Genomic DNA, 24677 nt, shown 5'->3' with positions numbered 1-24677 from the left:
AAAATAAAAATCTTAAATCATTATAGTAATGCAAATAAATTGAAATAATTGATTAAAACTGAACTTACTCCACAGTTGGCCTCTGCCACTTTGTAAGCCAGTGAGAGATTGGATAATTCTTAGTATTTACTCAGTAGTGGTTTTGTAGGTAAATTAATGAATCTCGTTATCGTTTTCTTCCTTGAGATGTGAAGACTGGATGTGATGTTGAGTTGAGCACTACGGGAGAATGGGAAGTCAAGACAATCACCAGTGCTTTAAAGCAATATTTGAGGTTAGTGTGTTAATTACATTTTTAGGTGTTTCCATGTGTGAGTAAATACAAATGCTGTAATAAAACAGTCCTTGAAGATAATCGTGTGCCTTTTGTGGACACAGGCAATATAAATATTAGTTATAGTTATGTCTGTAGCGTCTTCATCAATTGACCATTAACATCTGATGTACTTGCCAATGTGTTGCTTATTAAAGCGTATCCACATTATAAAGTCGCTTTTCAGAATAAGCTGCCATATGTGTGTACATCAGGTCTAACACTATTGCTGGTCTTTATATGGCTTGTATCCTGCATTTTCACTAGGTTTCCCCTCTGCAGGCTTCTTTTCTAATTCCTAGTCTTCCTTGAGCTGGTGGATGGAGACTATATGTTGTTATGTCTCCCATACACAGCACAAATAGAAGAGCAGGGTATCTTCTATATCTTTCTAGAACACACGTTCAGAAGTAAGTGTCATGGAATACATTTTACTTCAGTTCTAGGCAGTGTGGATGTCATTTCAGTAGCTGTAAATGCAGCGGCACATTTGTGCAGGTCTCCCTCTCCCTTTACCTGTGTCCCCCTCCTCCTTCTCCTCTCCTCTCTATAGACTTTTATGGAAAGTTTGAGACAGTAGCAAACAAAGACCCACTTCCTGTAGTCTTTATTAGGGTCTCTGCAGTTTGTCACATGAAGTCTGTCTCTAGCAACAAGGTAAGGTGACAACAAGTTTGAAGGCTTGCACTGCTAGTGGGCAGCACTTCACCTTGATTTTTTTTCAGCACAAAAACATCTTTTTAGGTGAATGGGGATTTGCATTTTTTTCTAGCTAAATCATCGGCTATCGCATAACCACATGTTTGTTCAAAGTGCAGTAGCCATGTAACCCCTTAGTGACTGGCCTATTTTGGATCTTAACAATTTAGCATTTTTTTTTTAGTCTTTGTCGTCACATTCCAAGAGCCATAGGTTTTAAATTTTTTTCTTTAAATGTATTTATGCAACTTTTACAAAAAATTTTTTTTTGGGGGGGTGAATGGGGAAAAAAACTGCTTTCTTTTAATGTCTAAATTTAAAGCAACCTTCTGGTTTCGGGGCAAAATAAAACCGAATAAAAACATTTTATATAAATAATTTGCATTAAACATCACCATGTTCGAAGACCAATTAGGGTATGTTCACACAGCGGATTTATGCTGTGGAATACACAACAAATCCGTGCCTGCTAAGTGTCTCATTCATTTTGATTCTATATGGCACCGCTTTTTCTTTTCTTCTGTGCACATGGATCTGCAATCTGCGTGCGGGAAGAAAGTGGCACGTCACTTCGTGATGTGGAAACTGCATGAGGAAATCCACACGCAGATTTGGCTATTAAATAGGGCAAAATTCGCCAGAAGATATGCAGCAAAGAAAATTTCTGAAACAAAGTGTTTCATAAAGGGAAAAACTTGGATATATTTTTTTTAACTTGGCTCTTTTTTTTTTTTTTTACTTTTTTTCACTCGTGTTTTTTTAAGTCCTACAAGGGGACTTGAAGATGTGATAATTTGATTACTATTATGTCTATTATGCCTGTCAGTACGTTGACCGTTCGCCTATTAGACCCCACCGGTGTAGTCAATTTTGCAAAGTGTACTTAAAGGGAACTTATCACACTGTCACAACACCATAAACTAAGTTATGGTGCTGTTGGGAGACGTGACTGAGCCAGGTGAGGTATGTTTTATACTCGCCTGCCCCCTGATTCCTCCGGTACCCTCCACTGAAGATCACACACGGCACTGAAAATCCAGCTTTTTTCAGAGGACCATTATTGCGCACTCTCATACAAGTCTATGGAAGAGCATGTGCACTGCACTGTGAAAAGAGTCAAATTTTAGGTACTGTGTGCAAACTTCAGCAGTGGGCACCGCAGGTACTAGAGAGCACACAAGTATAAAAAATACCTTCCCTCGAGTCCCTGCCGCCTCCCCTAACTGCACCGTAACTTGGCTTATACATACTGTGTGGACAGGGCCGGGTTCCTTTAGGCCTCATGTCCACGGGGAAAATCAGATCCGCTGCAGATTCTACATGTAGAATCTGCAGCGGGTCCCTCCTGCCCCGCGGACATGAGCGCTGAAAATAGAAATTTAAAAGCATTTACCTATCCGTAGCGGGCGGCGAAGGTCAGCTGTTCCTCACGGCCGGATCTTCATTTTCGGCCGGCGGATGAATTCCTGACGCCGGCGGCACGTCGCCGGCACGTCGTCGACGTGCCGCGCGCATGCGCCGGGCACATCCGCCGAGCCGAAGCAAGGGAGATGCGGCCGTGAGGAAGAGCAGAGCTTCGCGGCCCGCTGCGGGTGAGTAAATGCTTTTAATTCCTATTTTAGGTCTCCCGCGGATCCGGACGGCTTCCATAGGCTTCAATAGAAGCCCGCGGGAGCCGTCCCCGCGGGAGACCCGCATGAAAATGGAGCATGGTCCAGATTTTTTCATGCTCCATTTTTTTTTAAATGCCTTTTATTGACGATCCGCGGGTATTTATCTACCCGCGGGTGGTCAATGCATCCCTATGGGGTGCGGATCCGCGCGCGGGAGATCCGCTGCGGATTTTAAATCACATTTTGCCCGTGGACAGGAGCTAGGGCTCATGTCCACGGGCAAAATGTGATTTAAAATCCGCAGCGGATCTCCCGCGCGCGGATCCGCACCCCATAGGGATGCATTGACCACCCGCGGGTAGATAAATACCCGCGGATCGTCAATAAAAGGCATTTAAAAAAAAATGGAGCATGAAAAAATCTGGACCATGCTCCATTTTCATGCGGGTCTCCCGCGGGGACGGCTCCCGCGGGCTTCTATTGAAGCCTATGGAAGCCGTCCGGATCCGCGGGAGACCTAAAATAGGAATTAAAAGCATTTACTCACCCGCAGCGGGCCGCGAAGCTCTGCTCTTCCTCACGGCCGCATCTCCCTTGCTTCGGCTCGGCGGATGTGCCCGGCGCATGCGCGCGGCACGTCGACGTGCCGCCGGCGTCAGGAATTCATCCGCCGGCCGAAAATGAAGATCCGGCCATGAGGAACAGCTGACCTTCGCCGCCCGCTACGGATAGGTAAATGCTTTTAAATTTCTATTTTCAGCGCTCATGTCCGCGGGGCAGGAGGGACCCGCTGCAGATTCTCCATGTAGAATCTGCAGCGGATCTGATTTTCCCCGTGGACATGAGGCCTTAAGGTTACATGAAAGTTCATATGTAATATTTAGGAAATATGTATAGATCAAGGGATCTGTAAATACAAAGAGGGACTTCTGGGGTCTGTCTTTTGAGGAAGTGGAATTTTGAATTTTAATTTTGAGGTGGTCTGTACATACAACTAGGGTCTGGTCTGGACTTTAAAAGCAGGAAAGTCTGAACTTAGCTCTGTAGACAAGTGGCGGTCAGCATCTATTTCCTTTTTGGGGTCTGCTTAAGTGGTTCATATGCACCATTTATGATTCAAATGCTGCTGGTTGGGTGTGTCACAGATAAATGGTTGGGCATACTTCGCTTTTTGTATACATTCCTTAACAGAAACCACGATACGACCATTACACAGCAGACTTTTAATATTGCCCCCAACAGACCTTATAATGGGGTCTATTGGTTTCGCTTGTGGTATCTGTCATACTGCGTTAGACCCCATTTAAAAATAAGGGAAGATGGTAACAAGGCTTGTATAAAAAGTCTGACTTTGACTTATAGGAATGCTGTCTTTTAATCGGTGGCACTGTAGAGAATTTATTCCATCTCCCTTATTTGCATATTACCCAGAGGAGTGTGCATGGCCATTTGAGTCTCCTCACTTAGGGAGAGCAACTATACTATAAACTAAGTGAGGAGACTCACATGGCCATGCACGCTCCTCTGGGTAATATGCAAATAAAGGAGATGGAATAAATCCTCCACAGTGCCACCTATTGAAAGACAGCATTCCTTCAAGCCAAAGTCAGACTTTTTATACAAGCCTTGTTACAATGACCGGGAATTCAAAGCAAATCCAGACTCCATGTACATATAGCTGTTTCAGGGTTTTTGCCCTTCATCAGTGTACAGTAGGAGTCTGGTTTTTTTAGTGAGAGGCCTGGGACAGGGGTCAGAAACGCTATCTTTTCTCCTTAGGGAGAGCAACTATACTATAAACTAAGAAGAAAAGATAGCTGTATGTACATGGAGTCTGGCTTTGCTTTTAATTCCCGGTCATTGTAACAAGGCTTGTATAAAAAGTCTGACTTTGACTTGAAGGAATGCTGTCTTTCAATAGGTGGCACTGTGGAGGATTTATTCCATCTCCCTTATTTGCATATTACCCAGAGGAGCATGCATGGTCATTTGAGTCTCCTCACTTACTTTATAGTATAGTTGCTCTCCCTAAGGAGAAAAGATAGCGTTTCTGACCCCATTTAAACTGACAGATGATCGCTGAAAAGTTTCCCAAACAACAGTTTAAGTGACCATTTTGAGTGGATCATCTTTGCATAGTCTATAGTAGCTGAGTAGCTACTAAAGAGCTATGCATGCTATCGCCTGGCGAACAATACAGCTGTTCTGCATAAGCAAACAGCTGTATTGTTCTCCACTATTACAGCTCGCGTCCTGCTGTGAACTACCAACGGGACTCTTAAGAATCTTATCAGCGCTGCTGACTGATAACAGCCTGAACCGCTAATAAGAGTTCATCACTTAATTCAAGAAAATTAGAATTGAATGATGAATGACTCATGCACGAAAACTGCACGATGTCCGTGCATTTAGACGCAATGTTTATCGCTCAAAAGACTGCTTTTGAGCGATTTTTTAAGCGAGAATCATTCGGTCTAAATGGGCCTCTATTCCTCAAGTCAAACCTGAAGGAACTGCCAACGGCAGTTTGAGCATAGCCTTGGTTTACTAATATTTCAAAGGGATTGCTTCCGTGGGGGTATCTAGTTGGAACTTCTTATCACTAGGTCAAACTTTGCTTGCAAGGGTTGAGAAATGCTGCAGTAAAAGAACAGCACAGCCAGTGCCCGATTTTAAAATGTTGCTTGACTTTGAAATCACTTTCCTAAACACGCGTAAATATGGGCTGGGAAGATAGTATAAAGCTGACTTACTGGTTCTTATGAAAACTACTTCATTAAATCTAATGTTGAGAGTTCTGGTAAAGCAACATTACAGTTCTGTAATCGGTGGTTTATGTAACTTTTTCGAGTTGCCCGACATTTAAGGTGAATTAGTACCTGCAGTAATAAATGTATTAATTGTGCTGCATTAGTACTTAAAAATGTTGCATAACCAGTATATATTAAAATAGCTTGACAGGGTTTGTTTTAACTTTGAGCTGTCCTTGTATTTCAGGAGCCTGCCAGAACCACTGATGACATATGAGCTGCATGAACAGTTCATCAATCCTGCCAGTAAATATTCACTTTCTTTATTTTCTGTTTGCTCCTTATCAGTGAGCCATATGAAAAAGCAGATAAAGCTCATGTTAAATAGGTTTTGATAGAAATGTATATTATATACCTATAAATAATTTATTATGGGCAACCTGGGGGGTACTTACCTATAGGGTCCCCATCTTTTTGTTCAGAATGGTTGGAACCACATGCACAAAGGCTTGGGAGACTCAAATCACTTGCAATTCTGGCTTCCACAGCTTAATTCCACATATCACAGCAAATGGTTCTGGTACATACATGATCTCAGGGTTCACAACCCACAGGGTCTCTGTCACTATTCCCCACCCGGGCCGTCTAGGGGGCGTCCTCCTCTATTAGACCTTTGTGTTGGAGCCAGGCTGGTCCACACGGACTTCAGGCTCCAAGTGCTTGATGGCTGCGGCTGCAACCTTTCATTCTGGCTTTTAGCCAACTTTCCCTGATACTTTTACGTTGCTTCCTGCCACTTCCACAGGAGTTTATTCTTGCTTCTGGTAACAGAATGCCAGTCTAAAGCCCCCTACAGGGCATTCTGTGTATTGCACTTCTACAATATGTGTGTGTGTGTGTGTGTGTAATGTGAATATGCACTATGTTAGCAAAACGCATATGTTGCGACACACATAGGAGGTTATGAAATTCTATTCACATTTTTCAATAGGGTGTTGGGCCGCCTTGGGCCTTAATGACTACAATAACCCTCCTAAGCATGCCTTTCACCAAATTCCGATAGTTGTGCACAGAGATTTACCTCCATCCCTCATGGAGATAGTGATGCAGAGTATGATGGGCGTGTTTGGCGTGCACAGATACGGTGTTCTAGTTTCCCCCAAAGTTGCTAGATGGAATTGAGATCTGGACTTCGGCCTGCAAATGAAGTTTGCAGACGTTCTGCTCCTCAAACCAAGCCTTAAGACTGCATACTGTATGACATGGTGCTCGGTCATGTTGGTAGAGACACTGAACTGTACCAAAATATTGCCACAGCATAGATAATGCCACCTTGTCCAGATTGTCTCTATACCCATTGGCATTGAGGGTACAGTGAATATAGTTGCTTCCCAGCAAAAACACCTCCACACCTTAACAGAACCTACTCCAAACTTCACTGATGGGATTATTCAGTCACATGGAAATCGCTGTCCAGGCAACAGTCACACCCAAGTGCGGCCATCCAGTCGGAAGATGGTGTACAGTGATTCAGCCGTCCATAACACTTGCTTTCACTCATTTACAGTCTAAGAAAAACACTCCAAGCACCATCTCTGGCACCTTTGGGTTCTCTTAAATTCCATTATTTTTATTTAAGTCCTAGCTCTAAATACAATTGCCCCTTAATTTCTACATATTTATACATGCATAAGCATAATATACATAGAACATGTCATTTCCCCACCCAAACAATATAATCAATCATAACTATATTTGAGCAAATTACAATCTCCCCCAACACCCCCCCCCCCCCCCAAAAAAAAAAAAACGAAAAAAAACTCCTCTACCTCTCACCCCCTTCAAATCCCATTAGCTTTTTACGATGCCTCACTGGAACCAGCATTCAATATAAACTATACATTACACATATATCAGACCATCTACCCCAAATTTCCTCAAACTTCCTCAGCCTCTTTTTTGGTATGTCACCCTTCCTTAAGATACAACCTCTCTTATTTTTGCAATTAAACTCTCCTACTGTCAGGGGCAGGCTGCATTCAATGGGTACCTTCCGCACCTTATACAATACTCTCTGAATGCCCATCAACAATACCTAGCATACAATAATGACAAGATATATATATTTTAAATTAGCTCTGATACCCCATTCCAAAATGCACACAATTTTACCCAATCCCAGACCATATGCATTAAATCTGCACCATCTCTATAACATTTCAGGCAGTCTGTGTTTAATCCAGTACCCATGTTTAACAACTTTAATGGAGTACGATAAACTCTATGCACTAAATACAATTGCGATACTTGTTGACTTTCAGTAAATCTATCTACTTCCAATATCTGCTTACATTTATATATTAAAATAATTGCCGGATATAGTCCCTTCTTTCTTCCTTTCAGCCTTCTTACATAGTTTTATAGGGGGGCTACAACCTGTCATTTTAGAAACTTTTTACTATTCCACCCCGCCCCCTGTATTTCTTTCTCCTCATCCCTTTAACTGTTACCATTGAAAAGCCAAAAAATATATCCAGACATTCGGAATTGCCAACCCTACAGACATAAATGTACAAAGTTCTGAACAGAATTCAAATGAATTGTGACATTATGATGTTGATTCCTATCCTTTACATTTCCTTTCAGTTCAAAGTTCTGAAACATCCCTTTAACAACATTAACCCTTTCCAATCCACTGATGTTTAAAGACATTATGATTTAAGGCTGTACAGCTCCGATGTTGGAAGACATCCGTCGGGGTTCTCTTACTGTATATTGCCAGCCTCTCTGCTGTCTGAGCCTATTCAATGTGTCACCTCATGGAGTACTGGCTTTAGTCAGCAGATAGCAGCGTTGTATAATGGCAGAAAAAGAGTAAGCCCCCTAGGAAAACCAGGATACAAATTGGATTGGAAAGGGTTAAACCCAGGATTAAAAAAATAGGGTTTGCTTTTTTCCCTCAGAAATAGTGCCACATTGTTGAAGGGTTGTGTCTGGTATTGCAGTTTTCCTTTCTTTAATCAGCTCCTATTTTCCCTTATGTTGGGTTGACACTTCTGAAAAATGTATGATGATCTAGTATAGTTTGTGATCGTCTCATTTGTACTACAGGAGTTCTGAGATTTTTTTTTTTTTTATCTTAATGATATTTTCAAATATGTGGTTGACCAACACTGAAACCAGCTGGCGCTGCCATCCAGCATGCTAAAGCTAACTGCCCCTAGGAGTTAGTAAGTAGAAGAGTTGGCTATATCATTGTATTCTTATTTCCTGCTGCTCACAGAGCACCAACATTTTTCACATCACTGTGCGGAAACTCCCATCACCCACTTCATCCCACATATCATATAGAACACAACACTGCTTTGTTGGTGCTTAGATAGAACCCAACTCCTTATAGCACAGAATAACCGAATCCGGCACTCATGGATATGCGTCAGAAGATTTTATTAAGCCGTCCACAGAAACTGTGACGTTTCAGTCCCAAGTTAAAGCTTCCTCAATCAATCTGGTCTATTCATATTCTAATAAGTATTCTGTGGCCTGTTTCACATTAGTCCCAACACTTATAAAGGATCACATGTCTAAGTTCCCAGTCTAAAATGCACATAAGGGCCAATTTCATAGAAAATATCAGTATGTATGGAATATGTCCGGAAGTTGGAGCACACAGAGGAAACCCATACAAATATGGGGAGAACATTACAAACTCCATGTGGATGTTCTCCTAGGTTAGATTGCAATGCAGAGCCCAGGTGCTGAAAGGAAATAATGCTAACCACTGAGTCAGTGTGTGGGTTAGTGGTCTTTTCTGCACCAGCCACTAGTTGAAGGCCATGCATTGTAGTGTATGTCCATTTCGCATGGTAATTAGGATTTAGTTCAGGTTTGTATATTTGCCTCTAGACTAGATGTTTACTGCCACCGAAGATGCTTGCCAATAATTGGCTGAAGTGTGCAAGACTTTCAAAAGTCATTCTTCAGCCCTATGATAGTTGCATCCAAGTATACACTCGAGGAGACCTAGAACCTTCGCTGAATGGATGAATGGGCATGTAAATTACTTTTATCTGTGCCTCCACCCAGCAGAGAGCCTTGGCATCAAGAAAGGATCTGTTCCCGAGAATAACAGTAACTATACTATATCAATTAAGGTCTTAATGTTAACTTTATAGGGATATATACTGCATATGTTAAGAGCAATACATACACATAGTACATTTAATATAATAACAACAAATGCCCTAATACGTCATTCCAGTATACTGTGTGTATGTGCGTGTATATGTGTGTATATAATATAGTGTGTATATCTGTAATATGTGTGTATATGTATGTGTGTGAATATATATAATATATATATATATATATATATATATATATATATATATATATATATATATATATATATATATAAAATGCATGCACAGTATATTGGGACAACTTATTACAGCTTTCACACAAGGTGACTTATTGTCGTAGATGGTCCCATACATGTTCTGTTGGTGATAAATCTAGTGATTAGGCAGGCCAGTGAAGTGTGGCAATGTTGTGGACACATTCCTGTGACACCCTTGTTGTGTGCGGCCGAGCATTATCCTGCTGGAAAATGCCTCTTGGAAGCCGCCATGAGAGGAACACATGTGGCTGCAGGACATCCTGAACATATCGCTGAGCTGTCATTGTCCGTCATACCACTACTAGGGGGACCGAATGTCTTATGCGGTGCCCCCCAGACCGGCGCACCAGCAGTGGGGGCAGTGTACCACTCCGCTGCAAACACACGATTGAGGCACTCACCCCATGGCCTCCAGACACGAACACTGGCATCGTCAGTGCCCAATCTAATCCTGGATTCGTTGCTGAAGACAACCTGGTTCCACTCCGTAGCATCCAGTTTCATTGTTCACAACACCTCTTTAAACTTATATGACGGTGGGTGTAAAACAGCAGTATATGTAATGGGCGCCGTGAGACCAAATGTTGTCTAGCAAAGGGCCTAGTTCTGACAGAAACAGTAGGCCTGTAATGATGGTGCTATCTGTCTCCGGATAGACAAAAAAACAGTTGGAGCTACTCATGTTTGTCAGGCGATCCTCTCTACTCGCGGTCTGTCGACTGCATCCTGAGTTCAGTCGCCGTGTGTGCGCTCACACATCCACTGGTTCCAACACCTCCTAATGGTCTGGTCATAACAGGCCAGATGATGGGCAATTTGTCAAAACGACCATCCAACTACTCGCACTCCAATAATGTGCCCCCTCTCAAACTGTAAATTGGGCAACATTTCTTTGATTGTGTTTGTAGAGGCGTCTAGTAATCTGAAAGCTCGACACAAGTGGAAGAAGAGGCCACTACACACAAGTAGCCTTGGAGAGCCTTTTATAGGCCAAAGGTGGAACCACTTTTAGGGCCTCAGTTGGCACGACCGTTCATCTAATCACCCCACAACTCTAATCATTTTGTATATCTGCCTGAGATGTAACTGCATGACGAGTTTACAGCAAAAACGATAACTCCTTCTAGATGCTTGTTTGTTTTTTTTGGACAGAGTGTATTTCTGGCCCTGCTTTTTGTAGAAATTGTAACATAATTTTGTGACTTGAAAACACTCGACTCTGCGCTTTTATAGGTGTTTCAAAGTTTGTCTATGCAATAAATATAGTTTTAACACATTTTACATATTTTTCTAGTACCTTAAGCATTTTAGTAATCAAATTATGTTGCTTATTGACCTGGATAGATTTCAGCAGAACGAGAAAGAAAGGTGACGTGAACAGAATAATGAGTTTTATGTCAGAAACACCATTTGATTTATCTCCTAGCCTTTCTTATTCTGCAGCCATAAAAAAACAAACAAAGTGAAGATGGTTTGTTGAAGGCTATGTTGTGCAGGGCTAGTTAATCTATAACGATCAATTTAGATTTACCTATAACAATCCCTTTCATGTTTGTATTTAGTAACCATATCCAGTTGCAGGCTTTCACGTCTTTTTGGTTGCTGATAGTTCTAATTGGATAAACCTACATAGTTGCATGCTTATTCATGAAATATGTAGCAGTATAGGATGCATGCTTTAACACCCTTCCTGCGCCTGCATTAGTATGATGCATATATTGCAAATATACAAATGTAGCAAACGTTAACTTTTAATGTGTTATCATAATGTAAAGGGGTAATTCCATCACGGCAAGTTATACCCTTCCACAGGATAGGGGATAACTTGTTGGTTGATGGGTATGCCACTGGGCCCCCACCGATCCCAAGATTTTAGGCACGGCATGTCCCTCAATTCTGGTGGTCGAGGCAATGCATGCACGTCTTCCCCCCATTCACTTCAGTGAGGGCACTGGAGCGAGCTAAATTCAAGCGCTCAACTATGTCCACTACAGTAAAAGGAACAGAGGTGCGTATATACAATTTCTGCTGCCAGATCTTAGGGCTGGAAACTTGGGACCCAGGCAGTCAGACCCCAGTTAAAGGGACACTCCTTTAACTACAGTGCTGGTAATCCAATTATCATGATGCATCAGTTTTGCTACATCTGTAATTGCCATTTTGAAAATCCCATCTTCACCTCCATGGCCTGCTACTCCCACTATACAAGTATCTATCAAACTAATCACAAGGATGTAGTTGCTAAGCAATGCATTCCTGGCCACCAAGTGGTCAGATATGATCAACTCAAAGATGAAATGGCATTGTGCTTAAACCAGAAAAAGGGGGAGCACAACAGTAGTCAAAAACAGTATCACCAACTCTTTTATATATATATATATATATATATATATATATATATATAATACCATTTTTAACCTCTCAAATCTACAATCTGTATATTTAACCTGGCAGGTTGACGAATGATCACTTAATATAATAATTATGTCCTTGTCAATAAAGTGGAAAAAATGGCACTGAACGTATCAGGTTCCCAAATTCCTAAACAGGCGTTTTTCTCTTTACCTTAAAAGAAAATCATAGCATGAAGAAAGAACCAGAAAGAAATCAAAGATCATATCCTTCTTAAAATGGACAAACCACCCAGAAAGCCAATACCCATGCTATAGTATACCGGCATCACGAAGAATGGAACTTTCCCAAAACTACAAAAAATCCATATCCTCCATATTTGCACTAGAGTAGAGTTCCTTCTACGTATCTGCTGTTATAGTTAACAAAAAGTACTTGCACCTGGTGTCTCTACAACAATGTACAAATGTCACATGTTAAGGCCTCATGTCCACTAGAAAAGTACAATCAGCGCAGATTTCTGCTGCAGATTCCGCACGGATTTGCTTTAAATGGTGTTTTTTTTTTCATGTGGATATCTGCACCTATTGATAGCAATGTGAAAGCAAAGTGGCCGATCTGCGTGGAATCCGCACTAAAATGGAGCATGCGCGTTTTTTTCCACGCGTGAAAAACGCAAATCAATTAAAATGCCATCCGCGGGTGCAAAATTAAAGGGGTTGTCCCGAGGCAGCAAGTGGGTCTATACACTTCTGTATGGCCATATTAATGCACTTTGTAATGTACATTGTGCATTAATTATGAGCCATACAGAAGTTATAAAAAGTTTTTTACTTACCTGCTCCGTTGCTAGCGTCCTCGTCTCCATGGTGCCGACTAATTTTTGGCCTCCGATGGCCAAATTAGCCGCGCTTGCGCAGTCCGGGTCTTCAGCAGTCTTCTATGGAGCCGCTCGTGCCAGAGAGCGGCTCCGTGTAGCTCCGCCCCGTCACGTGCCGATTCCAGCCAATCAGGAGGCTGGAATCGGCAGTGGACCGCACAGAAGAGCTGCGGTCCACGAAGACAGAGGATCCCGGCGGCCATCTTCAGCAGGTGAGTATGAAGACGCCGGACCGCCGGGATTCAGGTAAGCGCTGTGCGGGTGGTTTTTTTAACCCCTGCATCGGGGTTGTCTCGCGCCGAACGGGGGGGGGGTTTAAAAAAAAAAAAAACCCGTTTCGGCGCGGGACATCTCCTTTAAATTTAATTGACCTGCAGATGGCCAATGATTTCCTATGGGCAGAATTTCACCCGCAGAATCTGCAATTCAATTTTGCTAGTGGACATGAGGCCTTATTATGTGAGGGCAACAGGTTTAGGCTTTTACCCGCTAGCGTTTGTTTTTTAACACTGCGATCTCACTGCATTTTTTTCAATGAGACTTTCTAATGTTAAAATCGCATCGCATAAAAATCGCAAAACCACAAACTTCTTGATGGCAAGGCTCTCTCCTGGGTGGAGGCACAGATAAAAGTAATTTACATGCCCATTCATCCATTCAGCGGAGTTTCTAGGTCTCCTTGAGTGTATACTTGGATGCAACTACCATAGGGCTGAAGAATGGCTTTTGAAATTCTTGCACATTTCAGCCAAATAATTGGCAAGCATCTTCGGTGGCGCTCAGTGGTTAGCATTATTGTCTTTCAGCACTTTACACTGAGGCCCCCTGCACAAGAACGGAAGTGCATTTCCCACACCCAAGCACTGCGTTTTTGCAGAATGAATGATGCTTTTTTGAGTATCTCCCCCCCCCCATCTCTAAAGATTCGGGGGCCTGGGAGCGGCGGGGGAGGAACGGAGGGGAGATCTCTCTCTCTCCCTCTCCCCCCGCACCCCGACGCAACTCACCTGCGAGTAATGTGCCTTAGCGAGTATACTCGCTCATCTCTAATTGTGATAGTTAAAGAAAACTGAAATCGTGTGACTATGTCAAATGCATAGAAGAACAATAAATAGGTGCACAGTTTGTACTTGGTAGCATGATCAGTAATTATATTCTTATCGTTACTTTTTTCCCCCCACAGAAAGTGGAAGTCCGGAGTCCCGAGTGAATGCCGTTCATTTTTTAGTTTACAAACTTCCAGAGAAAAATAAAGAAATGTTGCATCTCCTCATTAAACACTTGGCAAAGTAAGCATGGTCTAATTTTCCATTAGCGCTTTTGCATTTTTAGTGTGTTAATCAAACTATGTATACAATGTAAAGTGCTTCCTAGGGTCAATGACAAAGCGTGTTAATAACCTTATCTATCAAAGTCAGCCCACAGTCATGTATTTCAAGACTTTACCTGTGATCTATTACAGCCTTGCCAAACCAGTATTTTTCACTGTCCTGACCTTTACAGAACAGAAAGTGAGTACTAAAGTCACTCCTAATTTAGTTCCTGGCACGCTTGACCATCATTCGTTTCACTTCTATGGGACTGATGCCATGCTTGGCCACCTCCATAGACAGCCGGTGGAGCAGTGGTGTGCCTGCATGACTACGAGATTGCACTTCTTGTGACTCCTGGGAGTCTTAGCATTCGTACCCCTGGCGATCATACATGTGTCACCTATCCCGCAGATAAGTGACACGTTTACTTAGTGTGAAAACCCCTTCAGGTTTATTGTTGGATCAATGTTTTTTCAGCTATTTGGCAAGTTTTGGCATTCAGCAGTGGTAAGGTCCCTTTCATATGACCCCAACCAAGTGAGGGTGGGGAGACAATATGATTTTAAAACATTCGGGGTGAAAGTTGAGGGATTGGCTAAAAGTGTCACAAGGCAAGTACTGTCACTTCCTCTCTGCTGTGGACTCAGTTCAAACTTAGTTTACATTGATGGCATGAACATTTTTGGATCCGAGATCTCCCCTATGCAGTAAGTCATATAATAAGAGATAAACCTTGGTATTAGCCTAAAGGATTTTTACGTTCTACCATATTTTGTTAGTTGGAAATGTAATGGCAGTTATTTCTATATTTTCGTAGTAATAGAGGAATAATCCCATCTCAAGAATTTATTGTATATCTATGCCATAAATAGTGGCTCCCTCTGCTAGGACTGTCACTTACTGAGGAAATGTTGTGCTGGTAACTCTTGTTTGCCAATCCTTAGTACCCACATGCTCAGGTTGTGTCAAACTGGGATCCACACCTATCAGATATGTGTGCCACATCTTGGTATAAGTGTTTGAGATGAAAATTCGCATCTAATTTTAGTTTTGGAACCACAATTTTTACATATGTTTTCTTTAGTTTAATTTCATTGTTGGATGGTAATTTCTTTTAACTACCACGCTTCCCTGAAAATAAGACCTACCCGATAATAAGCCCTATCGTGATATTCAGAGAGGGCTTGATATATAAGCGCTATCCCCAATATAAGCCCAACCTACACTACATAGGGGGAAAAAAAACAATACACACCTAGCAGGTGGTGTTCGGGGTCCCTCCCGCTAGGCTGCGGCACTCTGGCAGGCTTCTGTGCAGTCTTCAATGCCTACAGAGCATCTCTAGTTGGTGACGGGGCTTGAATACCCCACTTCGAGCAAGCGATTGCTCTGATTGGCTCAGGTGGCGCTCCTAAACCAATCAGAGCCGGCGCTCAATGAAACATTCGCAGCCATTTATTGAATGACACCATTGAATGGCTGTGATTGGTTGAGGTGGTGCTCGTGAACCAATCGGACCAATCGTTTGCTGGAGGTGAGGTATTCAAGCCCCGTCACCAACCACAAATGCTCTGTTGGCATTGCGGACTACATGGAAGCCTGCTGCAGTGCTGCAGCCCAGCGGGAGGGACCTGAACTGCGTCTGCTAGGTGAGTATAAGACCCTCTTTTGGGGCAAAATTTAATATAAGACGGGTTTTTATTTTGCCGGAAACCTGGTAGCAGCATACATAATTCCTAATTTTGACACATTTAGCAGAATCTTTGAAAGGTAAGTCTTTGTCACTGTATCCTAAAAATAACTTAACATTAATGAAACAAAAACTATAACCCAGTTCATCCGTGTTAGTATCTAGTGCCAAACATCCTAAGCTCTTTTTGTATCATTGTCCCTTTTTGTACTTTCCTCAGTGTTTCCTCAAATGCCAAGAAGAATTTGATGACTGTAGCCAATTTAGGAGTGGTGTTCGGTCCAACACTGATGAGGCCTCAAGAAGAAACGGTAGCAGCCATCATGGACCTGAAGTTTCAGAACATTGTTGTTGAAATACTTATTGAAAACCATGAGAAGGTAGAGTGGGTTTAAACATATCCTAAGACTGTACGTGTAGTAGAACATATGTGTAGCAGAAATATCTTAAAATCCCGCTTTATATTGCAATGGGTAAAATCCACGGCAAATCTGGAAAAAATCATTGACAGGGCCGAAAATAGTAACAACATATTGGACTGAATAGCTTTATTCAACACTGTCGGTTTATTTCTGTGAAAATCATGGTAGCCCTGGCAATGTCATTTTAACTTCAGAGAACTGCTCATCTCTTTAGATATAAGGGGAGGCAGTGAACTGAGACCACCTTGAGACTATACTGATACCTAAACGTAATCATCAGTGCAGTCTTCTCCTTGGAGGGTGGTCACAGGTAACATCATTCACTACCATCTGCACACCCACTTTACATCGCAGCACTTTACTAGGTAGGTTTTTCCCCCATCTAGAACTAATTCTACATGCTGATTGTAATGTAAAATATTAACGCTTTCTTTGTAAAAACAAACAAACAAGTGTACTAAAGTGGTCGTCCCACCATAACAACTATTCACGTATACACAGGATAGGCGATAACCGTCTAATTGGTGGGGGCCAACTGCTGGTTCCTCCATTGATCATGAGAACAGGGGTCTTGAATTTGCCTGTATGAATGGACCGGTAGTCACACATGCACTACCGCTTTATTAATCTCTATGGTACTACCTGAGAGAGTGGTGTACAAGCGAGTGGCAGTCTTCAAAAGTCCTATAGGGATGAATGGAGCAGCAGTGCACATGCATGACCGCCACTCCATTCCTCAGTGAGGGTGATGAATGAGTGGAACAGGTTACCACTAGAGGTGGTGAATTCTCCTTCAATTGAAGTGTTCAAACAAAGGCTGGACAAATACCTGTATGGGATGATTTAGTGTATCCTGCACTGAGCAGGGGGTTGGACCCGATGACCCTGGAGGTCCCTTCCAACTCTACCATTCTATGATTTTGCTTTATAGAATAAGAATATTACCATGTATGAGTGCAGGGGAGGATCAAGAGCATGCTATAATGATTGAATATAGTCAGTCTAGTCTGACAACGGACTATGCAGATTATACCATATGTAGGGCCTCCACAGCATATCCTCATTCTATATGGAGGCATATAGTGGTTATGGAGTGCTTACATTAGATGATACACACTCAGGCTTGCTCTTGCTGCTGTTGCTTCAGGTTTACACCTATAGCTGTAGAATGCTAGTTAATGCATTACGCCAATTCGGAGATTGACTTTAAGTTTAATTAAATGAGGGGACTGTCCTTAATCTGCAATCACATTCTATTTGAATATACTACATTGTTATATACTCCTAGGTTTTATTTTTATAACTGTAGTGAAATACCTTTTTCTACCTAAAGTTTACACTGATATCAGATACTTGCCAGAGGTGTACAGCACACTACAAATTAAAAGTCAAGTGAGGTGACACTGGGACATAAGGGAGGGCCAGGAAACCAATTTTCATTGGTAGAAGGAAAATATTTCATTACTGGCAATGGCCCAGGGCTAACAGACTAGACAAGAGACGTATTGTTATATAGAACGTAATACCTAAACTATTTATAAGTCGCGGAGCAGTGTGTGCATGTACGAATATCATTTAAATGTGTGCTTTATATATATAATATATATAAACACACATCTTCATTCCGAATCCACAATGCTTAGCCTGATTGTCTAAAGAAAAGGAAAGTTCAGAAAATGAAAAGCATATAATTATCTTTCTTTGTATTGCTTTTAAAGCACGGCACAAGAGAAATAACTCCAACGTGTAATAATCTGCTGTTCCTTTCGCCTCCCGACTAGCTATGCCCTTCTATTGATCAGTGTGAGCTGTTAATATCACCCAGGGTAGATTCATACACCTGTCACCCCTCTTGTGATACAATGTTTCACTATCAAAGCCTTTGCTAGCTGGAACACCCACTGCAGTCTAGACACATTCCTTGGAACTGGAACCGCTCCTCTATGCTATTGCCATGTTTCTTTATTAGATTTGGTTTTAGAGTGAGTCAAACCAAGATGTGAACTATTGTTTGATCCTTTCTAAGTATTGCTTAAAAAGTGTGCAGGGCAATACCTAAAGTACACCTATCATTTCTATGAAAATGGGATAATTGGTGAGGTGCGAACCTTTGAAGAATTCACCAGAAGCCATGAAACTGGTGTGTAACACTGGCTAAGAGCCATAGAAGTCCTGTATAATATTCTGAGTGTGTTATACAGGGCATTTCCCAGTCTTAGACCAGTATTTAAGACTAGTGTTGAGTGAACTGGACCAGTGGAATTCTGTTTCATGTAGAACTCTACTAAAAGCCCAGTTCAGGTTTGAGCCGTACCAACCTTCTTTTTTTAATCCCAAGCAAAGTTTCACTCAAAACAGGTTTCAGTTTGCTCAACACTAGTGGGAATAGTAGTAATAATCTGCAACAAGTATTCATAGCACTTGTGTGCTTAATGCATAATAGTCTGCTATGTGTCTGCTATGGGGCTCCAGCCAGACTAATTTGGCTGCATCCCGTATTTTAAGGGCTCATGTTCACGGGCTGGTCAGATTCCACACATGGGAGTCCGCGGCGGAATCCAACCGTGTCCGCGGCCAGCCATCCTGTGTACCTGCCTGGGTCTGTATTGTGGAAGCGCCGGCCTACGCGCATGCGCAGTCCTTTTTTTTTTTTTTTTAACTCCTGCTTTCCTGTAGAATCCACGGCCCATCTGAAATGTCAGTTGCAGACAGGCTGCGGATCAAGCAGCTTCCATTGACTTCAATGGAAGCAGTCAGTGCAGGAACCGCACTAAAATGGAGCATACTGTGATTTGTTTTCCGAATCTGGAAAACAAAGCCGCATGTCAAAATTCAAGTGCAGATGCCCATGGTTCACCATAGGCGGCTTGAACTGCGGATCTTCCACATTTCAAATCCACCCGTAGACATTGGGCCTGAGGGGCAGAACGAACCTGTACAGGGATTCCTGCTACACACATCCTACGAAATTAGCAAATGTGCAAGTGAGGAATTTACCCAGCTATTATGGAAGGAGATGGAGGCAAACAGATGCCAAATCACCCTTTTTCATGTGGCTAGAAGTGCAGTATTTTGTTATTACCAGAACGGGAGACCACTTTAATCTTTTCTATGGACTATCCTGACCCTCATGAACCCCCTGCTATTTGTGAGTTGAAAATAACCTGTCGCAAGCTTCACGTTCCTTGAGGTCTTGTCAGAGCACCACTGCAACTAAACAGATGGGTTTCCGATAATTTATGGAATTTCTAAGTTAAAGAAAAAATAGCTTTTTTATCGAAGTACTATACATATATATAATATATATTCGATTTCCATGCTACTTGTAAGGTAAAACTGTTAGTAGTAAAACAATGTTGATTATTACATTTAAAGTTGGAGTTAAGGTTTGAGGCTGACACGATTGAGAAACCTTCTGCTAGAAGCTGCATTGTCTTGAATCTTCCTCATAAGGGGGCACTGTGGTTCCACGAGGAAGGGAATGACTTCCTAGCTGAAGAGCAGACCTTTTCAGCACCGCAAATAACAGCTTAGCAGGCAGATTTTCTGAACACAAGTGATAAATATTGTGAATGTATGGTATCTTAGCAGTAAGACACAACAGGATATGCACTGCTACATCGAAAGGTTTATGATATACAAGCAGTTATTTGCATATCTTGCAATCGCCAGGCTATATTTAATGTGTACTTCATGTACTATTAAGTCTTAGAGACCTTTAGTATGGAACTATTATCATTCAGTTTATCGCGGGTTCGTGCGAAACTGAATGCTAATCGTTCAGTGTGAACATGGCCAGCTACTGGAACGATAGTTTGTTCATATATTTTTTTGTCGTTCAGTTTGTGCAGGCATACAAACCTGATGATCGTCCCGTATAAATGGGCAGTCATTCATTGTTGAGCAGGCATACAAACCTGATGATCGTCCCGTATAAATGGGCAGTCATTCATTGTTGAGCAGGCATACAAACCTGATGATCGTCCCGTATAAATGGGCAGTCATTCATTGTTGAGCAGGCATACAAACCTGATGATCGTCGTATAAATGGGCAGTCATTCATTGTTGAGCGACTGCTTATGACGGACGACTGGAGCTCTCCTCTATGTGAAAGCACACGAGCTCTAATTGTCGGGGTGGCTGTCTGCTGCTTAAGTGCTTAACATTCGTTCCATGTAGAAGAACTCTTAAATAGAGATGAGCGAGCATACTCGGTAGGGCGATTTACTCGAGAGAGCATTTTCGAGTGAGCGGGGGGCTGCGGACGGGATCTCTCTCGCTCTCCCGCCCCGCGCCACCCCCGTGGCCCCCCCGAATCTTCAGGGACGAGCCAGCAGGTACTCGTGGGCATAAAAAAAGGGTTTTCTATGGCATGTCCTACGAGGAGTATTAGCTGCGGGATCCACAAGCGAACTCACGCTCCTGATCCTGTAGTGCAAATATGACAGTGGGCATTGGGCCTTAGTAGTTGGAAGCCCAAGTACTGATACATTTGAAAATATACTTGCATTGCAAAACTCTAGACACTCCTGGTAATAAGTTTTTTTTTTTTCTTTTTGTGTCATGCATTGCAAAGAAGTATATAAAAAAAAAAAGCATGTAAACATACCGGTTAAAAAAAATAATTTTGCATACACTGGGCAAATGAAATATGCTGGGTTTAGGATTCAGTTTTGTCTCATTTGGATGGGATTCCGCATGTGGGATTCCCGCAACGGAATCCAACCTTGTGCTCGGCCCTTGACCCCACGTACCTGTCCGGAATCTTCTTAATCTGTACTGCAAAGGGTTCATCCGACGCACATACGCAGTACAGTAAAAATACAGTATGCTGTGATTTTCCCCCCCCCAAAAGCGGAAAATCGTAATTGATTTCTGCTTGTGTTCAGGTAAAATCCCTTTCCCATTGCATTCTACGGGTGGTATTTGCTTCGGAATCCGGAGGTGGACGCCCAGTCTGGATTCCGCAATGCAGATCTGCCTGTGTGCAGGCGGCCTGAAGGACACAGTAAATGTATCATCCTTTTAAATCAACTTTAGTCTAATGTATATGGAGATCTTAACTAATAGCTGACAGTAACCTTGTAAGTTTCACAAAACCTTTACAGTTTTTCAGATTGCTAACACTACGGATCACGGTATTGAGTGTGTGTGTAGGCGGATGCGAATAGACATACATTCAGACACTTTGTATTTAATAATCATAAATGTAGAAATGTGCTTTCACGATTATCAAAACTTTTAATATTCTAAAAGATGAAATGGTCCAATAGGTTATGAATACATTACATAGGTAATGTAGCTTCGTGGGAGGAAACTGCGGAAGCCCTTTTCATGTTTTAATATGATATTGCTTTCCACAGATTTATTATCTAGAAGCTTGGTTTGATTCAAGCCAAGTTTGATGCGAGACCCCACTAACCTGCACAGGACCATGATCTAGCTCGTATCAAGAACTTACCTTCCAACATCAGAGTCAGAGCTTACCAATACTCATGTCTAAATAGATGTGAATCCCAGCAGCCATGATCTGAAATTCACACAAGTCTTTGTAGAAATGTCATTGTGTTAGAAGAAGAAGTTGAAACAACATGCTTTCTTAATAACTTCCACTTTTCCTCTGTAAACACATGGATGTGATATCCAGTTTTCAAAATTTGGTCAAAATTTATGTCCTGTAGTATATGTTCTTCTTTTAAGGATAAAAACGCTCTTGTCATGTACTTTTATATACTCACGTATAAGCCTAGGTAAAAAAATGACATCACAGAATGGCTGTGATTGGTTTATCGAGCGCCGGCTGTGATTGGCCGGCACACGATCCAATCACAGCGCTTCCTCACACAGCGCTGATGGCAAGAGATTTCAAAACCAAGCCAGGGAGATGACAGCGGGGGAGAAGTCTTAAGCAGCTTGCCGCACCGCCGGGGAGACCATCGCGTCGGGGACACAGACGCAGGCTGTTTGGTGAGTATTGCGTTTTTTGTTGTTTTTTTTTACCTAGTATATACTTGAGTATAGCTCGGCTTATACTCGAGTCAATAAGTTTTTTGTTTTTTTTTTTGTGGTAAAACTTATTGACTCTGCTTATGCCCGGGTCGGCTAATACTCGAGTATATTCGGTACATTACTCGTTTAAGTCGTCATTATTTTTGCCACCATCGTTCCACAGAGCTGTGAGGGCTTTTAAAAAATAAGATTGTTAACAGATGAGTAAATGGAGAAGGTCTTTTTGGTGATTTTTCAATGGCCGTTCTATTAAAGCAAACATTCACTTACAGCAACAAAAAAAAGCTTTATACATGGGCAAATCATAAAAGTAAACAGTATCGTCACATTTAATGTGTTTTATACAAAACTGAATAAAAATCAAGGTCAGTAGATGTGTGCTATGACTGAATGAATAACCAGTTATGATTCACATAGGTATGCAAACATTAGACTAGTACAAGGGGATTAAAAGTTCAAAAGTGCACCCCCTCCTTCCTAAATACATTCATGCATGATGAACAGTTTACTTCAGCTTACATAATAACCTACTTTTAGCTTTTCAAAACAGAAGATTCATTGCAGGAGTTACTGCTGCTACTAGCTATTTAATCCAAACAACGGAGCGACTGTTGGTGCGTGGCGACGTGTGGTCATTTTAAGTGTGTATGAGACTTAAAATTGGGTGACTTTAAAGTTGGGGGAGTTGTATTTTCTGTTATTTTTTTGTTTATATAAATTACTTGATTTTTATTTGTACTATCCCTATTTAGAATGTGCTCCATGATTGACAAGGCCGTACACTGTACCTCTTGTGTCATGTATGTTGTCCTTGAACATCCCTTGAGCTTGCAAGAGTGAGATCCATTGGCAACATGGAAAAGGATTTGCTGCTCACTGAGCAGATCCTCGCTGGGGCCGATGTGGGTATGGATGGTTGCATGGCAGTGCAGGATGATCAGGCAGCCAGTTGGGTAACAAAAGGAAGGGTAGAGGAAAGAGCTGAACTGGCACACTCCAACAAATTTGCAAAGTTGGCAGATAAGGTGAATGCCATTACAGGATTAGCACTGCTGCAGTACGACATTGCCTCTGACCGCCAGGGAGATGTTTGCTCCAGTAAGAAGGAGAATGGAAGCGCAGGGCAGGCTAGACAGATTCTGGTAGTGGGGGACTGAGGATCGTCGAACAGTCTGTTGTCCTCCTGGCGCTCGAGTTCTACACATCACAGATGGGATCAACAGATTACTGGGAGCGGCTGGGCTGAACCAGTGGTCATTGTACACACCAGTGGCAAAGTTAGAGGTAGGATGTAAACCTAGGGTAACGACCTCGAAGATAGTAGGTGTTTCTAAATACTACCTGTACCATGTGGTACACCAGAAAGACAGCGGAAGATTAGAGAAGTAAATAAGTGGATCAAGAGTTGCTGTAGGACGGAGGGATTTCTGGAGAACTGAGCAGACTTTGCTGTTGGCTACAGGTTCTGCCGTAGGAATGGGTTGCATCTCAATGGGGGGAGGAGAGAAGATGTCTAGAAGGCTGCAGGAGTGTTTAAACTAGGGACTGGGGGGTGAAGACAACCATAAAGCTAGAGGGGAAAATAGTGTAGACAGTGATCTGGGACTAAGTAATGGAAATAGGGGTGGAGTGGTGGGAGGGATTAGTACAGTTAGCCAGCAAATACAACATAAGCCACCAAAAATATATTACTGAGGCAAATGGCTATAGCGTCAAATAACAATAAAGTAATTATAATGGGGGACTTTAACTAACAATTCAGATATAAACTGGGAAAAGGATACCTGCAGATCTCATAAAGGAAATGGGTTCCTGTTAATTTCTAAAGATAATTACCTTACCCAACTTGTACAGGACCCAACTAGAGTGACGGCCATTTTGGACTTAAAATTAACCAGTAGACCTGCCAGAATAACAGGGGTGCAGGTAGGGGAGCACCTGGGAAATGGGGATCATAATTTTAACTTGTCTTTTAATAGGGAGTCTTATCAGGGAGCTACAAAAATACTAAACTTTAGGAAGGCAAAGGTCAATCAGCTTAGAGATGCCCTTAACCTTACTGACTGGAGCAATGTCCTCAGAAATAAGAATAAAGACAATAAATGGGAAATTTTTAAAAACATCTTAAATAGTGGAACAGGTTACCAAGGGAGGTGGTGAGTTCTCCTTCAATGGAAGTGTTCAAACAAAGGCTGGACAGCCATCTGTCTGGGATGATTTAGTGATTCTGCATTGAG

The 24677-nt window shown here is 42.1% G+C and overlaps 1 protein-coding gene across 2 annotated transcripts in view; it reads left to right on the top strand.

The window, feature by feature from the left end:
* The window catches only part of ARHGAP10 (Rho GTPase activating protein 10), a 227108-nt gene that overhangs the window by 105799 nt on the left and 96632 nt on the right, over nucleotides 1–24677 (top strand). For both annotated transcript variants that reach the window (XM_066573663.1, XM_066573664.1), the window contains exons 15-18: nucleotides 187–274; nucleotides 5623–5681; nucleotides 14190–14295; nucleotides 16230–16389. In XM_066573663.1, the coding sequence (XP_066429760.1) occupies nucleotides 187–274; nucleotides 5623–5681; nucleotides 14190–14295; nucleotides 16230–16389 (413 nt within the window). The remainder of the gene's footprint in view (nucleotides 1–186; nucleotides 275–5622; nucleotides 5682–14189; nucleotides 14296–16229; nucleotides 16390–24677) is intronic.

Source organism: Eleutherodactylus coqui, chromosome 7 (genome assembly GCF_035609145.1).
Source record: "Eleutherodactylus coqui strain aEleCoq1 chromosome 7, aEleCoq1.hap1, whole genome shotgun sequence".
NCBI lineage: Eukaryota > Metazoa > Chordata > Amphibia > Anura > Eleutherodactylidae > Eleutherodactylus > Eleutherodactylus coqui.
Note: the sequence above shows the minus strand (reverse complement) of the source record. Positions and strands in the feature narration are given on the sequence as shown.